This window comes from Triplophysa rosa, linkage group LG5 (assembly GCF_024868665.1).
Source record: "Triplophysa rosa linkage group LG5, Trosa_1v2, whole genome shotgun sequence".
In the NCBI taxonomy this organism is placed as follows: domain Eukaryota; kingdom Metazoa; phylum Chordata; class Actinopteri; order Cypriniformes; family Nemacheilidae; genus Triplophysa; species Triplophysa rosa.
In genome coordinates, this window is record NC_079894.1 from 20,867,620 (window position 1) to 20,884,284 (window position 16,665).

A 16,665-nucleotide genomic window follows, 5' to 3' on the forward strand; every position below is an offset into this window, starting at 1 on the left:
TAAAATAAATTGTAGTTTAAGATTATCATTAATAATCTAATAGCATTTGAAGTTTTGTGGTGAAGACATGTCAAGAGACCGCGTCCTTCTTTATCCAGCTCTATCATCTCAGCTCTTGTCAGGTCCCCACTTCCCATTCTCCACTCTACCATCAGGTCAGGCCATGAACTGCATCCTGCTCGCTGTGGTAACCTTGGAACAATGAGACAAGACTGGCTGAGAGTAGAGTACTGTTCTGTACTCTTTGATGCAACAAGTACATCAGTTGTGTTTTTGGTTCCGGTTGATCTAACTAATGCAGCCTAAACCCTCAGAAGATTTATATTATGGAAGAGTAGTGTATGCAAGATTAAAAAGATGCGTCTTTAGTCTAGATTTAAACTGACAGAGTGTGTCTGCCTCCCGGACAGTGCAGGGAAGACTATTCCAAAGTTTAGGCGCTAGATAGGAAAAGGATCTACCACCTGCACTTGATTTTGAAATTCTAGGTATTACCAACTGACAGGACGCCTGAGAGCGTAATGCACGTGAAGGACTGTAATACAAAAGGAGTTCATTCAAGTACTGAGGAGCTAAACCATGTAAGGCTTTATAGGTAAAGGGGCGGCTACAGGAACTGTTCGCGGTCATTCTAGTCTATGCTTCAGCTGCGGTCGGTGCCTCCTCTTCAGGGGAAGCTGGAATTCAAAATTCGTGTTCAGCGCTTCACGTGAAGCTATGTGCATCATGCCAAAATACGTGCCTGCTGCAGACGCGTCGAAAGGGTTTATGATAAAAGAGACGCTCGTGTTCAAAAAGCGCCATTTCCAATTTTTTCTTGTCAAATGTGAACATAGCCTAACTCACTTTCAAGTTGTTCCAAATCTGTATATATTTATTGTTTCTAATGGGCACAGAGAAAAATATTTGGAAGAATGCTTGTAACTAAACAGTTCTTGGCCACCATTGACTACCATAGTAGGAAAAAAGAAAATAGTAGTCAAAAGTGCCCCAGAACTGTTTGCTGTCCTACATTCTTCCAAATATCTTCGTTCGTGTTCAACAGAACAAATAAATGTATACAGATTTGGAACGACTGGAGGGTGAGTAAATGATAAGTTTTCGTTTTGGGGTGAACAGTTCCTTTAATATCTTGTGATGTGGTCTATAAAGCCAAACAATCTTTATATTCTAATTTCTGTTTTATAATGTTTGCACAGTTTAGTCTTCTGCCATAGATATTATTGGTCGGATCTTAGAGTATAATCTTGGACTGCCAAAGAAAGACATTTTTGGGTTAAAGGTCACAAGAGAATATCTTTATCAAAGACCTGTCAGAGTATTCACTGTTTCTTTGATTTTGGATTTTGTGCATCTGTTCAGAAGGAGGAGCCTCGGTGAACCCATCCCACCCCAGCCTTACACTTTTAGCTTGTACTTCCTCATCTGAGACGCAGTGGGAGAGGTGTGAGACTGCTGCTGCTCAGTGGTCACAACTTTTGTATAAAGACCTGTGCACTCTGTGCTTCCAGTTTAATTTGTTTAAATGCTTTGAGGACTGTAACGGTGTTATGTTACATGGAATGTAATTCATGAAATCAGAAGTTGTTGATATAAATATTTAGCTCAGAAACACAGAACACTTGAAAGAAGAATAGGAGCATGTGTTAAGGTATGTGTTGACTCTTAGGCAGGTTTTCTATTTTAATTTATTTAAAGGTGTGATATTTAATGACATATTGAGTCGAGATTATGAATAAAAAATGGTGTAGTTATATTTATTAAGTTAGTTTGAGTTCCTAAAGACAAGCTAAGCTATTTACAAGCTCTTCCTAAGTGTTGTCAGAGGATGCATGTCAGTAATTTATTCTGATATATTTGTGTTATAATGTAATTTATATTTATTTTTAAAATGTATCAAAGTGTATAGATTATCAGGAGCATGCACAGGAAACTGCCTACTCTTCCTGCATATTTAGGTTAATGATTAACTTGAATCAGGATCTCCTGCATGGTTGTCCTTCATTGAATTAACCTTTACTTTGGTGCAAATGCTTTTGTATTTCCTCATGTGTTAATTCATTAAAGAACATGCATTCAATATTCAAGATGATTTCTATAAAAAAAAAACAGTACAGTTTACATTGGGAGTGTCAGTAATAGATTTGGAGTATTAACCCTCCTTAATCTTAGTTTGTTGTGTAATTCCTAATGTTCCTCTTCATTTAGATGGATGTAAGGGTTCTGTTGATATTAGGTCTACTAGCATTTGTCTCCCGCAGCAGAGCAAAAACAGGTAACGCAAGATATCATTTATCTCAACAACAAAGCTACACGTTGCTCCAGTATTTTTAGGCCCTTAGGGGATATTCTTTAGATTTAAGAGTAGTGATTGTAGCAATTCTAGATTTTGTAACAAGTTTAGAATAAAAACAAGCTTGTGTTAAAAACATGCCGTCATAAAGAAGGATTTCATTAATAAAATCATATTTGAAGAAATTATATGAAAGTAGGATTTTTAAGTGTTTTTAAACAGAACTAATATTGTAAATGTTTGTGTCTTCCAAATTTGTTGGATATGTGTTTTGTGCTCAGACAGCAATGAATGCCTTCCTGCCAAAACATGTGGAGAATGTATTCAGATCAGGCCACAGTGTGTGTGGTGCAAAGATCCTGTAAGTCATTTCACTTTGGCTGTATCGTTTGTTCAGAATGTTCATATTCAACCACTTTTATTCACATAACTCCGATATGATCCCAGTCTTCTCTTCAACAAGTCTCTGCATGTATCTTCACAGGATTTCAAACCTTCCCGCTGTGATCACCAGGATTCTCTGGAAAAGGCTGGTTGCACTGCGCTCGGCATTGAAAACCCCAGAGGAACAATCACCATCGACAAGAACAAACCCGTCACGAACCGTAAACCTGATGTGGCGGAGAAATTGAAGCATGATGAGATCACTCAGATTCAGCCACAGAAGCTCACCTTAAACCTCAGATCAGGTACTGAACACTGTAGCAGCCTATTAAAAACACTGGATGTGTCTGGATCTGATGTTGTGAGATCTAAATCATGACTCGCCTGAAAAAATCATCCATTGACTTGCCCTCAAGACATTCAAAACCTTTTTTGATTTGATTAAAAATGAAGAAATCATTTACTGTGTAATAAATATTCCATATATTTTTTATAAATTGTATTTACAGTAGCTAACCGCCTATTAAATTCATGCGTTTTCTCTATTTCTCTCCAGGTGAAGCACAGAAGTTCACTTTAAAGTTCAAGAGGGCAGAAGATTACCCCATTGATCTCTACTTTCTGATGGACCTCAGCGACTCCATGTTAAGTAATATTGAGAACGTCAAGAACCTCGGTACTGACCTCGCCAAGAAGATGCAGGGCATCACGTCAGACCTGCGGGTTGGTTAGTAGTTTTAAAAAGACACACAGTCACATCCACGCCCACATAGTTTTGAGAAAATAAGCTTTGAACCTCCTGATCTTGAGTAACCATTATACAGTTCAGGAAACCTGAAGACACATTTACTTGTACAAACACTTTGATGCAACTCTTAGAGCTGGTACATGCTCAGGGTCTCCCAACTCTTGATTTCAGGGTTCGGCTCATTTCTGGAGAAGCTTGTTATGCCCTTTATACTGACGACTCCAAAGTATCTGAAGAACCCATGCTATCCCGGTAACTGCACTGCACCTTTCACCTATAAAAACGTCCTGAGCCTGACCAGCGACGGCCAGGCGTTCACCCGAGAAGTTAGCAAGCAGCAGACCTCTGGAAACCTGGATTCCCCGGAGGCAGGATTTGATGCAATCATGCAAGCTGCCGTCTGCACGGTGGGTGCTACAAAATGAGCATTCCACAAATGCCAGAGCACTTTGTTGAACATGTTTGCACATGTTGAAACAAACATGGAAGCAAAGTAAATCTCTGTCCTTTTATAATGTGCTCTGTCCCAATTAAATACTCTTTTGACTGAACTTTATTCAGTCTTGGAAATGGACAAAATCTTTCACATTTATGTTGTATGTGAACTAAATTGGACAAGGAACAAAATATTATTATACTATATTTTATATAAGTATTTATTGTGGTGTTTCAGAATAATGTCTGCAGGAACCACATCATCATGTTTGAAATGCCGATTCAGAATGTAGCTCTTCCCTTTCTTATTCATTTGTCAAATAGTAACTGTATTTCACAAAACCAGAGACACATTTTTGTCACGATTTTATTCAGGACAAAAGATCTGACCACTGTGTTTGGTGTCCTGTGATTGTATTTTAGAAAGAGATTGGCTGGAGGAATGTGACTCGTCTCCTTGTGTTTTCCACGGATGCTGGATTCCATTTAGCTGGAGATGGAAAACTTGGTGGAATTGTTCGTCCCAATGATGGGAAATGCCATCTGGAGAATAACATGTATACTATGGGCCACTACTTTGTAAGTCTGTATCTGTCTTTTTTTATTTGTTTTAATCTTAAGTGACTTACAGTGGAAGGTCCTAGTCAAACCCAGTGCCATGTAAAGGAATGCTACAGTTCACATATTATCTTACAGGACTACCCCACAATCTCCCAACTGGCAGACACACTGAGCGAAAACAACATTCAGACCATCTTCGCTGTGACTCAACCTTTCCGGGGGATTTATGAGGTGTGTGAATGTTTTTACATTGACTTCACATTGCAAAAACATCTTGTTCATCATTGCACAATATATGGTTCAGGTTAATGATGGTGTATGTATATGTGTGTGCTCACAATAGCAACTGTCTGGTCTAATACCTAAATCAAAAGTGGGGATATTATCTGCCAGCTCCTCCAATGTTATTGATCTCATCATTGATGCCTATAAGGTAAGTTTGAAGTCTGTAAAGTTATGGTTAGCTGTGGTCAACTCTTGAGGTTTTTAAAGCACTGTTCAGGAAATAAAACTAAAACCACTTATCAACTTTAAGTTTATAATTGTTCTATAAATGTTCTCTTCTCAATCTATTTGAATAATCATAAATGACCAAATATCTGAGGCCACTATGAAAATCTGATTTAAACCAGGAAATAAAAACAGTGTTTTACGGTTTTGAAAAAAAATTACATCAAATAAAAAATATATTTACCTCACTAATCGAATAAGCAAATTTGTAACTCCTTGAATAATAATAATGCAATTTTGTAATTTCACTATGGCTGTCACAATATCAGATTTTTACTACACGGTTATCGTGTGCATAGACTAATAACTATTCAAGTTATTAAACTTATATAAAAATAAAATATGCTATCAGTCAAATTTATCTTTAATTTGTTTTGTGTTGTGTTTTAAGTAGTAACAAAAGTCGGCACACCAGAGCTCCAAAAATATCAAAAATACTTTATTATTTAAAAAGATTTCGCATAGCGCATGACGTTTGAGCCCACAAGCTCTTCATCAGACGTCTGTTACTACTTGGATTTACTCTCTTGGTCGAGCACCCATTTGAGCGTGTTTTTGTCCTCACTTTGTGTTGTGTTTTCCCATTTTTGGGGGTCAATGAAACTTTAACAGGTGTGGAATTCTTTATGATATTACCATATGAGTAGAATTAACATGATATCAATAAACATTGTTTTTTATATGCCTAGTGACCTTAGACTTTTGCATGTGAACTAGATCTGAAATGCTGACTTCCTGCAGATCTAAAGTTCAGCAAACAACTAAATATGCTGTAACTTCTTATCTGTCCTTTAGTATCTGTCCTCTGAGATCATTCTGGAGAACAGCAAGCTGCCTAAAAATGTTTCCATCTCCTTTGTTTCTCACTGCAAGAATGGAATGAGCCAAAAAGGAGAAAATGGGCGCAAGTGCTCCAACATCTCCATTGGGGATGAGGTGAGACAGCAAAAGCATTAGACATCCAGATCTTGTCAGTGCATGTCAGGTAATTCCTTTGTGCAAACCAGAGAACGGCAACTTAAGCCCTGGTATACCGAAAAACGGCTTACATTTTAGGTCTCACGTCACAGTCAACTTCCAGAGATGGCCTTCTAGTTCACACATTTGAGATAAAACCAAGCCACCTAACGCAAAAGAACAGCAAGAAACCTGCTAAATGTAAATTTTGTGTATCGTAGGTAACGTTTGATGTAGAAATCGTGACTGAAGGTTGTCCATCTAATGGTAAATCTGAGACGATAAAGATCAAACCGTTGGGATTCAATGAGGAGGTAGATGTCGTCCTCAACTTTATCTGCGAGTGCGAGTGTCACAAAGACAACATTCCAAACAGTCCAGCGTGTACAGACGGCAATGGAACTCTGGAGTGTGGAGTATGCAGGTTAGAACAACTCTTACTCTTTCTCGTATGAAACACATCTAAGTTAGCATGGTCACCGTTTCGACGTTTTCACATCAGGTGTAATGAAGGCCGACTAGGCAGGTTATGCGAGTGCAGCCGAGATGAGGTCCAGACCGAAGATCTGGATGCAAACTGCCGCATGGGCAACAGCACGGACATCTGCAGTAATAATGGAGAATGCGTCTGCGGGACGTGCGAGTGTAAAATAAGAGATAATCCAGAGGAGAGATACAGCGGCAAGTTCTGTGAGTGCGACAACTTCAGCTGCGATCGCTCCGACAACAAGCTCTGTGGAGGTACGAACATCATTTTTGTTTTGGGAACCAAGCTCTGATAATCCAATTGTAGAGTGTGCTTTCTTATCTGCTTGTTTGCGTTTTCAGGTCACGGTCGGTGTGTGTGTCGCAAATGTATCTGTGATGCTAACTACACGGGCAGTGCGTGTGAATGCCCTCTGAACGACTCGACCTGTATGGCCAGTAATAAACAAATGTGTAACGGTCGAGGCGTCTGTAAGTGCGGAGTGTGCACATGTACCGACCCAAAGTTTCAGGGCTCAACCTGTGAATTCTGCCCGACCTGCCCTGGAGTTTGTGCCGAACACAAGTGAGTTATTAGCAGAACTTGTGCACTTACACCTTGTAAGAACACTTCCAGAATGCAACATGACAATCTCACCAAGGTTTGGAAAGAGTCCTAATTTCACTAACATAGCCGCATTGCTGTGGTTTGCTTCGCAGGGACTGTGTTGAGTGCCGAGCATTTAAGACCGGTGTCAAGAAAGATACATGTGAGAAAGAGTGTACATACTTCAATTATATACCGGTGAAGAAGAAGGAAGATCTTCCACAACCCTTTGACCTGCCCAACATCCCTATTTGCAAAGAGAGAGATGCTCTTGACTGCTGGTTCTATTTCACTTACGCTATCAGAAACGACAATGTTGAAGTCCATTTGGCAGAGGGTCTTGGTAAGTGCGGTCAACAAGCTTTAGTTATGTCACAGACAGTGTTATTAGGGGGAGGGACTCTTTCCAGTAAGCATTTGATTGGACAAAAATCTGTGTAGTGCAGGATGAGTCATCATTACTTTTAATCACTTTAATCAATAAATGGTGATTTATCTTTTGTCCCATAATGCTTTGCGGCTGTTTTCACAGAGTGCCCGTCTGGTCCTGACATCATCCCCATTGTAGCAGGTGTGGTCGCAGGAATCGTTCTGATTGGTTTAGCTCTGCTGCTCATCTGGAAGCTGCTCATGGTTCTTCACGACCGCAGAGAATTCGACAAATTTGAGAAAGAAAAGATGAATGCCAAGTGGGACACGGTATGTTTCTGTACATTTGATTTAATCTTGGGTATCTGTTAAAGATGAAGCATCAGTTTTGTGATATTATAAATGCACCCACACAAAATGTGTTGGTCAAAAAGGTAGGTCACCTTTCACCATGTTAAGATCATATTACCTAAGTGCTACCTACTTTCCTTTGCCCTATTAATATATCATATTTGTGCGAAAATAGTTTGTCGTAAAACTGAGGAGCATCTAGTTGGTGTTTGGACGTGTTTCATGGGATGCATTTGGTTGGGTGTGGTCTGTCGCACACTAGGAATGACACCTTGTACTTACAGTATAAGAATGTAAATTATGATGATGTTAAGCTTTTTTGTTCATAAACACATTAGTATGTATATTAGTGATGTTTACAGGTTTGTTTTGTTTATCATCATTTCAGGGTGAGAACCCCATTTACAAGAGCGCTGTGACCACTGTGGTAAACCCCAGATATGAGGGAAAGTAACGGGCAAGTGTTTCTGTCTCCAAGCAAAGTATCCAGAAGAATTGTAAAGAAGTTTATACATTTTTATCACCTTTTTGCTGTGCATTTGACATAGTTCTGTATATGCAATCTGCTCTGCTTGTTTACATCGTTTTTTAATGCAAACACACATGTGATCTGCGTCGCTCTGTTTTTGTGTTTTTATTGTTGATTACATCATGCAAACAAAAATCTTTATCCAAAATGTTTTGTTGACAACCAGTCAAAGCACTTATTCTGCTTGAAAATAGCGTTTTTAAACAATTGTATAGGGAGATTTTAATGGTCTGTGAATGGAACTTTCTTATTATTAAAACATAGGTATAAAGAACAAAGAAATGTACTTCATGGTTTAGATTTCTTTTGAATATGAGAAAATAAACTCAGGTCTTTAATTAGTTCATTACACTGGTGCCAAGTATTCACTGTCTGTATATTTTACTCTCTGTTCTCGCTAGAACTCTTCATACATTTACATTTGAAGAGTTCCAATGACTTATCTCATTTTGGAACCAAACTCTTCTTCTTAAATTAATGTTTTATTCTTTTTTAAACAACATGATTATGTCCAAAAAAAGTAAGCGTGAGAATTTTTTCGTTTTCAGTTTTTTGTATGTAAAGGTCAGTGTGATAAGAATTTGTCTTTTTTCTACGTAACTTTCTTTACTGCTTGACTGCATTACAAATAATTGTGTTTTTAAAGTGTTTTAGTTTCCCTTCTCACTCTCACAATCTTCTGTGTCAAAGAGTTTATTTATTAAATAAAAATAAAAACACTGGAATTATCCGTGTAATATCCGTGTGTTTATGGGTCAGCATGGTTTACAAAGAAAATAAATATATTCAAATTTATAATATGGCGCAGTTTGATCCTGGTAATACAGATTTGATGTGTTGGAGAATAATCTGAGACTGCTGAGGTTACAAGAATAATCAAACAAAATTTATATTTACATTTCTGCATTTGACATACGCTTTTATCCAAAGCAACTTACATTACATTGTATTATACATTTGTTTCTGACTATGTGCAATCCCTGGGATCAAACCCACGACCTTGGCGTTGATAGCGTCACGCTCTAACCACTGAGCCACAGGAAAGCTATATGCTTATATGCATGATTTAAAGGGACAGTTCACCCCAAAACAAATTCTGTCATCATTTACTCACCGTAGAGTTGTTTCAAATCTGTATAAATTTCTTAAATTCAATTAAATTAACACAGAGAAATCTATTTGGAAGAATACTTATAACCAAACATTTCTTGGACCCCAATGACTAACACAGGAGGAAAAATTACTTGATAATTTTTTGTTCTGTTGAACACAAAAGAAGATATTTTGAAGGATGTAAAGCAAACAGTTTTGGGGCACTTTTGACTACCATTGTCATTTTTCTAGTAGTCAATGGGGCCCAAGAACTGTTTGGTTACAAGCATTCGTCCAAATATCTTTCTCTGTGTTCAACCAAACAAAGAAATTTATGCAGGTTTGAAACAACTAGAGAGTAAGTAAATCATGACTGAATTTTGAGTTTTGGGTGAAGTGAACTATCCCATTAATATTTTATTGCCCAGAAAAAAAAACATTCCAATTTTAAGAAATTAATTTGTTAAATTGACTTTGTGCGTCTGGTCTAAAGGAGGAGCCCCAGTGAACACCCAACACACCTTAACTTTGTACTTCCTCGTCTGAGACACAGGGAGAGTGATGTGAGACCTTCTGTATAAAGACCGGCTCGTGCATCTGGCTCAGTGCTATTCGTCTTAATAAGCTAAGAGTTGCTGGCATTTAAATAAAAAAATTGGGAGAAGTGGATGATATTAACATTTATTAAAAGAAAAATAGGATTGCATCTGTTAAGGTAAGTAAATTTAATCTCTGAACAGGTTATCACTTATATATACTTTATTTTTTATTAAGGGTTGCAAAATTTTATGACACCTTGGTTAAAGCATATGAAGAAATGTTGCGGTTATCTTAGTTTAACCAAAGAAGTTGTGGGTCAAACATTTTGCTGACATTTTAATTCCAATTCATTACATTTTGTATTTATTTATTTAATATTTTTATTTTATTTTATTTATCAAAATATATACACTGAAAAAAATAACTTATAGAATTTACTTAATAAAATCCTCTTAACAATTTGCACGAACGTTTTTTGAAGTAAAATTTGCTGCTATAATTCAAGTACAACTTACTTACCAGAATAAAGTAAATTCTACTTATTAAATACATTTTGTTAAAATATCAAGTAAATGTTACTTAAAGTAAACGCTGAACAAAAACATGTGTCTAACTCAAAATTCACGGGACACTACTTTCATATTGAAATATACCATTTTTTTACAACATAGAAGAGACTGGTGGTCTCTGTACTGGTATTATCACAGTTACTGCTCAATAAGTGTAAAAACAAACTGCAAAAAACATATCGTGCCTCCCTCAGCCTAGGCACAAGCACCGCTCTTCTGAAAAACAGTAACAACTTAAAAAACCCAAACTTAAAAATAATACCAAAACTCTCCTAAATCTCAAAGATCAATCAACAAAAAAACACGAACAAGCCTTTCTTTTTACTGAAAAGCACTTAAAATGACAGTTGATCTGGAAAATTAATCTCCTAATGCAGTCAGAAATGCTGGGAATCAAATGCCAAGGTAGTTATATCTACAAATGTATTTATGTAATCTCAACACAAAATAAATATGTAAACTTAATTTGACCAATTTAAATGGGTTTACATTATAAAATTGAGTTGGATTTACTTAGTAATGTGTTCAATGAAAATTACTCAAACAAAATAATTAAAATCTTAACAACCAAAATTAGTCGATTTTATTCCCAAGATTTTTACGTTATTTTGACTCAATTTTTTTTGTTAAAAACAGGAACATAATTATATTAAGTATGTTTGAATAATTTCTTTTCATAAAATCTAGTAAGGCACAATAATGTCAGTGATTAACTGTCTGATTGTTTTAAAGTCAGAAAAACTCTTATGACCCCCTCTTATAATCAATCGTCTCTTTGAAAATGTTTTTGTATTTCTTCATGTGTTCATTCACATTATTTTGTGATCGTCATAGATTTGACATATTCACACTCCATAATGTTACTTTGTTTTGTAATTCATAACATTTCCCTGCATTTAGATGAATATAATGGTGATTTTGATATCAGCTCTGGCATTGGTCGCTCAAAGCAGAGCAAACACAGGTAATGAAAGATATCATTCTCTCAACAACAAAGCTACACCCTAAATGTTGCTTCAGTACTTTTAGGCCCTAAGGGGATATATTGTAACATTTAGATTTATTGTAACCATAAATCTGGTTTGTCTTGTGGTGATTATAAATTTCGCAACAACTTCAGAATAAAAACAAATCTGCTTAATTCAAGATTTGCTTTCATGAAGATTTTCTTTGTTTTACATTATACTTATAGTTAATGCAATTATACTTTTTAATAAAAAATAATGCATTTCCATGAATGAAGTTGTATAGGTTAACAGCAGTATTTTTGTGAAAAACAACAAATTAATGACGGCTGATAATTGTCAATTCCTAATGCATTAACTGCTATGCTAAGGTCTTATTGAAAGGGTTTTTTTAATTTCAGAAATATGAATACTCGAAAAAAGGTTATGCAGTCAAAAACATCTTCCTATAAGTGAAGTATACAAAACTGCAGTAAATCTTTTGCCTTCTAAATTTGTTGGATACTATGTGTTTTGTGCTCAGACGGCAATGAATGCATTTCTGCCAAAACGTGTGGACAATGTATTCAGATAGGGCCACAGTGTGTGTGGTGCAAAGATCCTGTGAGTTTTTTTGGTTGTGTAGTTTGTCCAGAATCTTTACCAAGCTCTTTAATTCACATAACTCCCAAAGATGATCCCAGTCTTCTCTTTAACAAGTCTCTGCTTGCATCTACACAGGATTTCAATCCTTCCCGGTGTGATCACCAGGAATCTCTGGAATGGGCTGGTTGCACTGCACTCGGCATTGAAAACCCTCGAGGAACAATCACCATCGACAAGAACAAACCCGTCACGAAACGTAAAATTGATGTAGAGGAGAAATTGATGCCTGAGGAGATCAATCAGATTCAGCCACAGAAGGTCACCCTAAATCTCAGATCAGGTAGACACCGTCTGTACATCACCCCTGCCTGTTTTTAAAAAAACAATGGACGTATCTGGGTTTGTTCTGAGATCTGAATCAAGATAAGCAAATATGAACAAACAGTTAATATAGGGTTTGTCTTGCAAAAAGTGCTCAATAAATTCATAAATGTCTTTCTTTAAATTGTTTCTCTCTTTGTTTGTGATCCTCCAGGTGAAGCACAGCAGTTTATGCTGACATTCAAGAGGACTGAAGATAACCTCAATGCACAACCTGATGTGAGTTTGATGTCAGGCCTCTGTCTGTGAAGTTATGGTTAACTGTGGTCAAATCTAGAGCTGTTTGGGGTTTATAGATACTGTTCTAAACTAAAACCACTCCTCAACTTAAACAGCATACGTTGGAAACACAAACACAGTGGGGTCCACATTTCTGAGTCCAGAAAAAAGCTAATTTGTGACAGTGTTACCTGTAACTTTGTGCTCGGTTGTGTATCATAACATCACAATTTGAAATGGAAAACAATTGTTTTGAATTAGAAACATGTTTTCACTAATATGTTTTCACTGTGAAAGTGAAATCTATCTGTCTCTCAGTCTCTGTCCTCTGAGGTCATTCTGGGAAACAGCCGACTGCCTGAAGGTGTGTCCATTTCCTTTGTTACTTACTGCAAGAATGGAGTGAGCGAAAAAGGAGAAAATGGACGCAAGTGCTCCAACATCTCCATTGGGGAAGAGGTGAGACAGTAAATACCATAGATGTGAAAAACCTTTTAGTGCAAAAAGTAGCATGGCAGCGTAAGCTCAGCACGCATGACCAGACAGAAGACTTTTTTATTCCCTGTATGCCTTGGCAATGATTTCCATTCACATAACCCATGCGTAGGTGAAGTTTGACGTAGAAATCATGGCTAAGGGTTGTCCATCTAATGGCACCTCTGAGACGATAAAGATCAAACCGTCGGGATTCACTGAGGAGGTGGAGGTCATCCTCAACTTTATTTGCGAATGTGAGTGCCACAAAGATAAAATCCCAAACAGTCCAGCGTGTACAGACGGCAATGGAACGTTGGAGTGTGGAGTATGCAGGTCTGAAAAACTCTTACCCTCTCTCATATGAAAAACATCTAAGTTAGCATGTTGACTTTAGCATTTTGACTTTCACATCAGGTGTAATGAAGGCCGACTAGGCAGGTTATGCGAGTGCAACCGAGATGAGGTCCAGACTGAAGATCTGGATGCAAACTGCCGCATGGGTTACAAGATGGACATCTGCAGTAATAATGGAGAATGCGTCTGTGGGACGTGCGAGTGCAAAAAAAGAGATAATCCAGAGGAGAGATACCGCGGCAAGTTCTGTGAGTGCGACAACTTCAACTGCGATCGCTCCAACAACAAGCTCTGTGGAGGTATGACCATCATTTTGTGTTGGGAAGAGTTACCGTGAAGAGAACTTAGATCACTTTACACATGCTTTCGTATCTGTTTCTGTTTCAGGTCACGGCCGGTGCGAGTGTCGGAGATGTATCTGTGACGCTAACTACGCAGGCAGTGCATGTGACTGCCCTCTGGACACCTCGACCTGTATGGCTAGTAACAAACAAATATGTAACGGTCGAGGTGTCTGTGTGTGTGGAGCGTGCGCATGTACTGACTCAAAGTTTCAGGGCTCAACCTGTGAAATCTGCCCGACCTGCCCTGGAGTTTGCGCCAAACACAAGTGAGTTATTAGCAGAACTTGTGCACTACTGAATCTAAATGCCCAGTTAAACTACTACATTATGACTTTCTTTAGGCAACTACACAACTAAATAGTTTAATTTTTATTCCCATTAAGTTATGTTTTTGTGTGCAGGGACTGTGTTGAGTGCAGAGCGTTTCATACTGGTGACAAGAAAGATACATGTGAGACGGACTGCGGATACTTCAGCATGAAGGTGGTGAAGAAGACAGATCTTTCACAGCCTCTTTATCATCCTTATATCACTCATTGCAAAGAGAGAGATGCTAATGACCGCTGGTTTTTCTTCACCTATGCTTTAAACAATGATGGCAATGATGAGGTCCATGTTGCAGAAACTGAAAAATGAGGAACTAGATGTATTCAGTTCTATGCTGGCTTAAAGTGATTCATCACACATAAATGAAAATTCTGTCATCATTTACTCACCTTCGAGTTTTTCCAAATCTGTATGAATTTCTTTGTTCTGATAAACACAGAGAAAGATATTTGGAGACTAGACAGATTTTGTCCCCCATTGACTACCATAGTAGGAAAAATACAAGTACAATGGTAGTCAAAAGTGCCCCAGAAGTGTTTGCTGTCCTACATTCTTCAAAATGTCGTCTTTTGTGTTCAACAGAACAAACAAAATGATAAAGTAATTTTTCCTACTATGGGAGTCAATGGGGGGCAAAATCTGTTTGGTTATAAGCATTCTTCATTCATCAGAACAAAGAAATGTATACAGATTTGGAACAACTCGAAGGTGAGTAATTGATGACATGTCATTTTTGGGTGAAGTATCACTTTAATAGTGAAAACATGAAACAACAAAACACTATGGTGTTGTGGTGTTGACCTCTGTCTCTTCCTCTATCCATGTTCAGATCACTGAAAGTCTACCGAGCCTATATATTATCAGGGATCATGTATGCTGTGATGTCATTGAGTTTTTATCTTTATTCTTGGTGTCAGTTTAGAAATCTTGGTGTAATGGTTTAAAAGGTCTAATGCCTTTAGAACACAGTGAATGGAAAGGTTACGAACTAAGAAGAAAATCTACACTTCGGCTCTTGGTGTGTTTTTCTTTCCTTTGAAATCTGTTGACTAGTTGGGTGTCCTTTCAGGTCACAAGAACCTGATCAACCAAATTCAAATGTGATTTTCAGACCTGTTTCTTTTTTTCTTTGTCTCATCTGTGTATTAGGATGGTTCGGCCAGTGACTCAATAAAGCATTCTGCTAAGTGTGATTTGGCATATTTCTTCTGATGATCAACTGAAACTGAATTATCACTTATTCTTTAATTGATGTTTTAACCTGCTTGAGAAAATACAATTTCTATTCTTGATCTCTCTTAAGTGTCTCAGAAAGTGATATTTTAGTAGATTCAGAGAAGTCTGGTGTTATCTCAAAAAGGATAAAATCATACTGAGGCCCTGGATGGAACATGGGACACATTCCCAGGGGCCTCCAGATAGCCTGTCTGTCACCTGACATGTTGTATGAATGTGACTAAAATAACTATTATTAGGTTATGAGCAAGCACTGAACATCCATATTTCAGATTCGCTTAATAGGACTAGGTGTTATAATCCCACTATTTCAGCAAAGTTGAACTGCCCAATGGAACATGTCCCACCACGCCTTATGCATGACAGGGGGAGCAGTCAAGTATATGAATAGAGGAAAGGAGGTCTCAGGTTTCACTGGGTTCGTCGGGTAGGCATCCTCTGTGTTTGGGGGATAAATGATTATCGAAATACATAGCATACTTACCTTTCCTTGCTATTATCAGAGAGACATCTCATGAGTTGTGTGTCTGATCCCACTTTCATCACATCCACATCGTCCGTTGTGCACCTCAGCCTCATTGGGTGTTTCGGCCCTTTATCACAACACACCCTCAGCAAAGGGAGGCCCACCGCAGGTTGATCAGACCTGGGTGTGTGTCATTATTACAAGGTCATCTGGCAGCCCATGCTGTGTCCATCCGCCTCAACCACAGCCATTGGCTGGCCAGTTCTTGATTATCCTCCACTGGACCTGTCCTCTGAAAGTGACCCATTTGTCAGCTATGGTGACCTCTGCATTTAACCCGTCCAGTGAGTAGTGAACTTACACACTGCAAATCGTGAACACACATAAACACGGAGCAGTGGGCAGCTATCACTGCAGCACCAGGGGAGCAAGTGGGGGTAAGGTGCCCCTGACCGGGCCAATGGGGCCAGTGCCCGGGGCCCTTGACTACCATGAGCCCGAAGGGGCCCTGAGCTTCAAGGTTGCACCATCCAGTTTGGTACAGAGCACCCAATAACAATGAAAACAAATGTTTATCTTTGTTTAAATATATGGGTCCCATAGCCTATACAAGGCCTCTGTGGACACCCTGTAAAAAATGAAATGATCAACAAATCATGGCAACATTGTTTTTATGTTACTTTAACTTATTAAATTCAATTTAACTTATTAAAAATTAACTTAATAATTAAATTACAGCACATTTAAATAGCATTTTCGGAATCTTTTGCTTGATGATTTGATGTTTACAGACATGTGTCACAGGGGCATTTTATGGTGAGAATTTTTTTTATTTATGTGATGCATTAAATACGTGTATGTTTGACAGTTAATTAAAGACGTTTGTTTCCTACGCCTTAAT

General features: G+C 37.9%; 2 protein-coding genes across 2 annotated transcripts; both read left to right on the forward strand.

Moving 5' to 3' along the window:
- The first annotated feature begins 1,102 nt into the window (after window positions 1-1,102).
- LOC130553839 (integrin beta-1-like) lies at window positions 1,103-8,939 on the forward strand. The gene is made up of 16 exons (XM_057333009.1): window positions 1,103-1,651; window positions 2,209-2,275; window positions 2,575-2,654; window positions 2,778-2,982; window positions 3,234-3,404; window positions 3,597-3,832; window positions 4,284-4,439; window positions 4,557-4,652; window positions 4,765-4,854; window positions 5,727-5,867; window positions 6,110-6,312; window positions 6,391-6,629; window positions 6,717-6,939; window positions 7,074-7,303; window positions 7,493-7,659; window positions 8,069-8,939. Exons 2-16 carry the CDS (start codon window positions 2,209-2,211, stop codon window positions 8,132-8,134), a joined length of 2,370 nt encoding a protein of 789 aa, XP_057188992.1. The 5' UTR covers window positions 1,103-1,651; the 3' UTR covers window positions 8,135-8,939.
- Window positions 8,940-9,839: 900 nt separating this feature from the next.
- LOC130553840 (integrin beta-1-like) lies at window positions 9,840-15,255 on the forward strand. The gene is made up of 10 exons (XM_057333010.1): window positions 9,840-10,016; window positions 11,311-11,374; window positions 11,899-11,978; window positions 12,096-12,300; window positions 12,496-12,560; window positions 12,879-13,019; window positions 13,168-13,370; window positions 13,452-13,690; window positions 13,779-14,001; window positions 14,137-15,255. The coding sequence occupies exons 2-10, from the start codon at window positions 11,311-11,313 to the stop codon at window positions 14,369-14,371; spliced, it is 1,455 nt and encodes a 484-aa protein (XP_057188993.1). The 5' UTR covers window positions 9,840-10,016; the 3' UTR covers window positions 14,372-15,255.
- The last annotated feature ends 1,410 nt before the right edge of the window (window positions 15,256-16,665 follow it).

Excerpts from the sequence above, each read along its gene's own strand:
- LOC130553839 (XM_057333009.1), top strand. The coding sequence starts at position 2,209 with ATGGATGTAAGGGTTCTGTTGATATTAGGTCTACTAGCATTTGTCTCC. Across the intron at positions 4,855-5,726 it reads TCATCATTGATGCCTATAAG|TATCTGTCCTCTGAGATCAT; the intron begins GTAAGTTTGAAG and ends TCTGTCCTTTAG. Across the intron at positions 7,304-7,492 it reads CCATTTGGCAGAGGGTCTTG|AGTGCCCGTCTGGTCCTGAC; the intron begins GTAAGTGCGGTC and ends CTGTTTTCACAG.
- LOC130553840 (XM_057333010.1), top strand. The coding sequence starts at position 11,311 with ATGAATATAATGGTGATTTTGATATCAGCTCTGGCATTGGTCGCTCAA. Across the intron at positions 11,979-12,095 it reads GTGTGTGGTGCAAAGATCCT|GATTTCAATCCTTCCCGGTG; the intron begins GTGAGTTTTTTT and ends GCATCTACACAG. Across the intron at positions 12,301-12,495 it reads CACCCTAAATCTCAGATCAG|GTGAAGCACAGCAGTTTATG; the intron begins GTAGACACCGTC and ends GTGATCCTCCAG.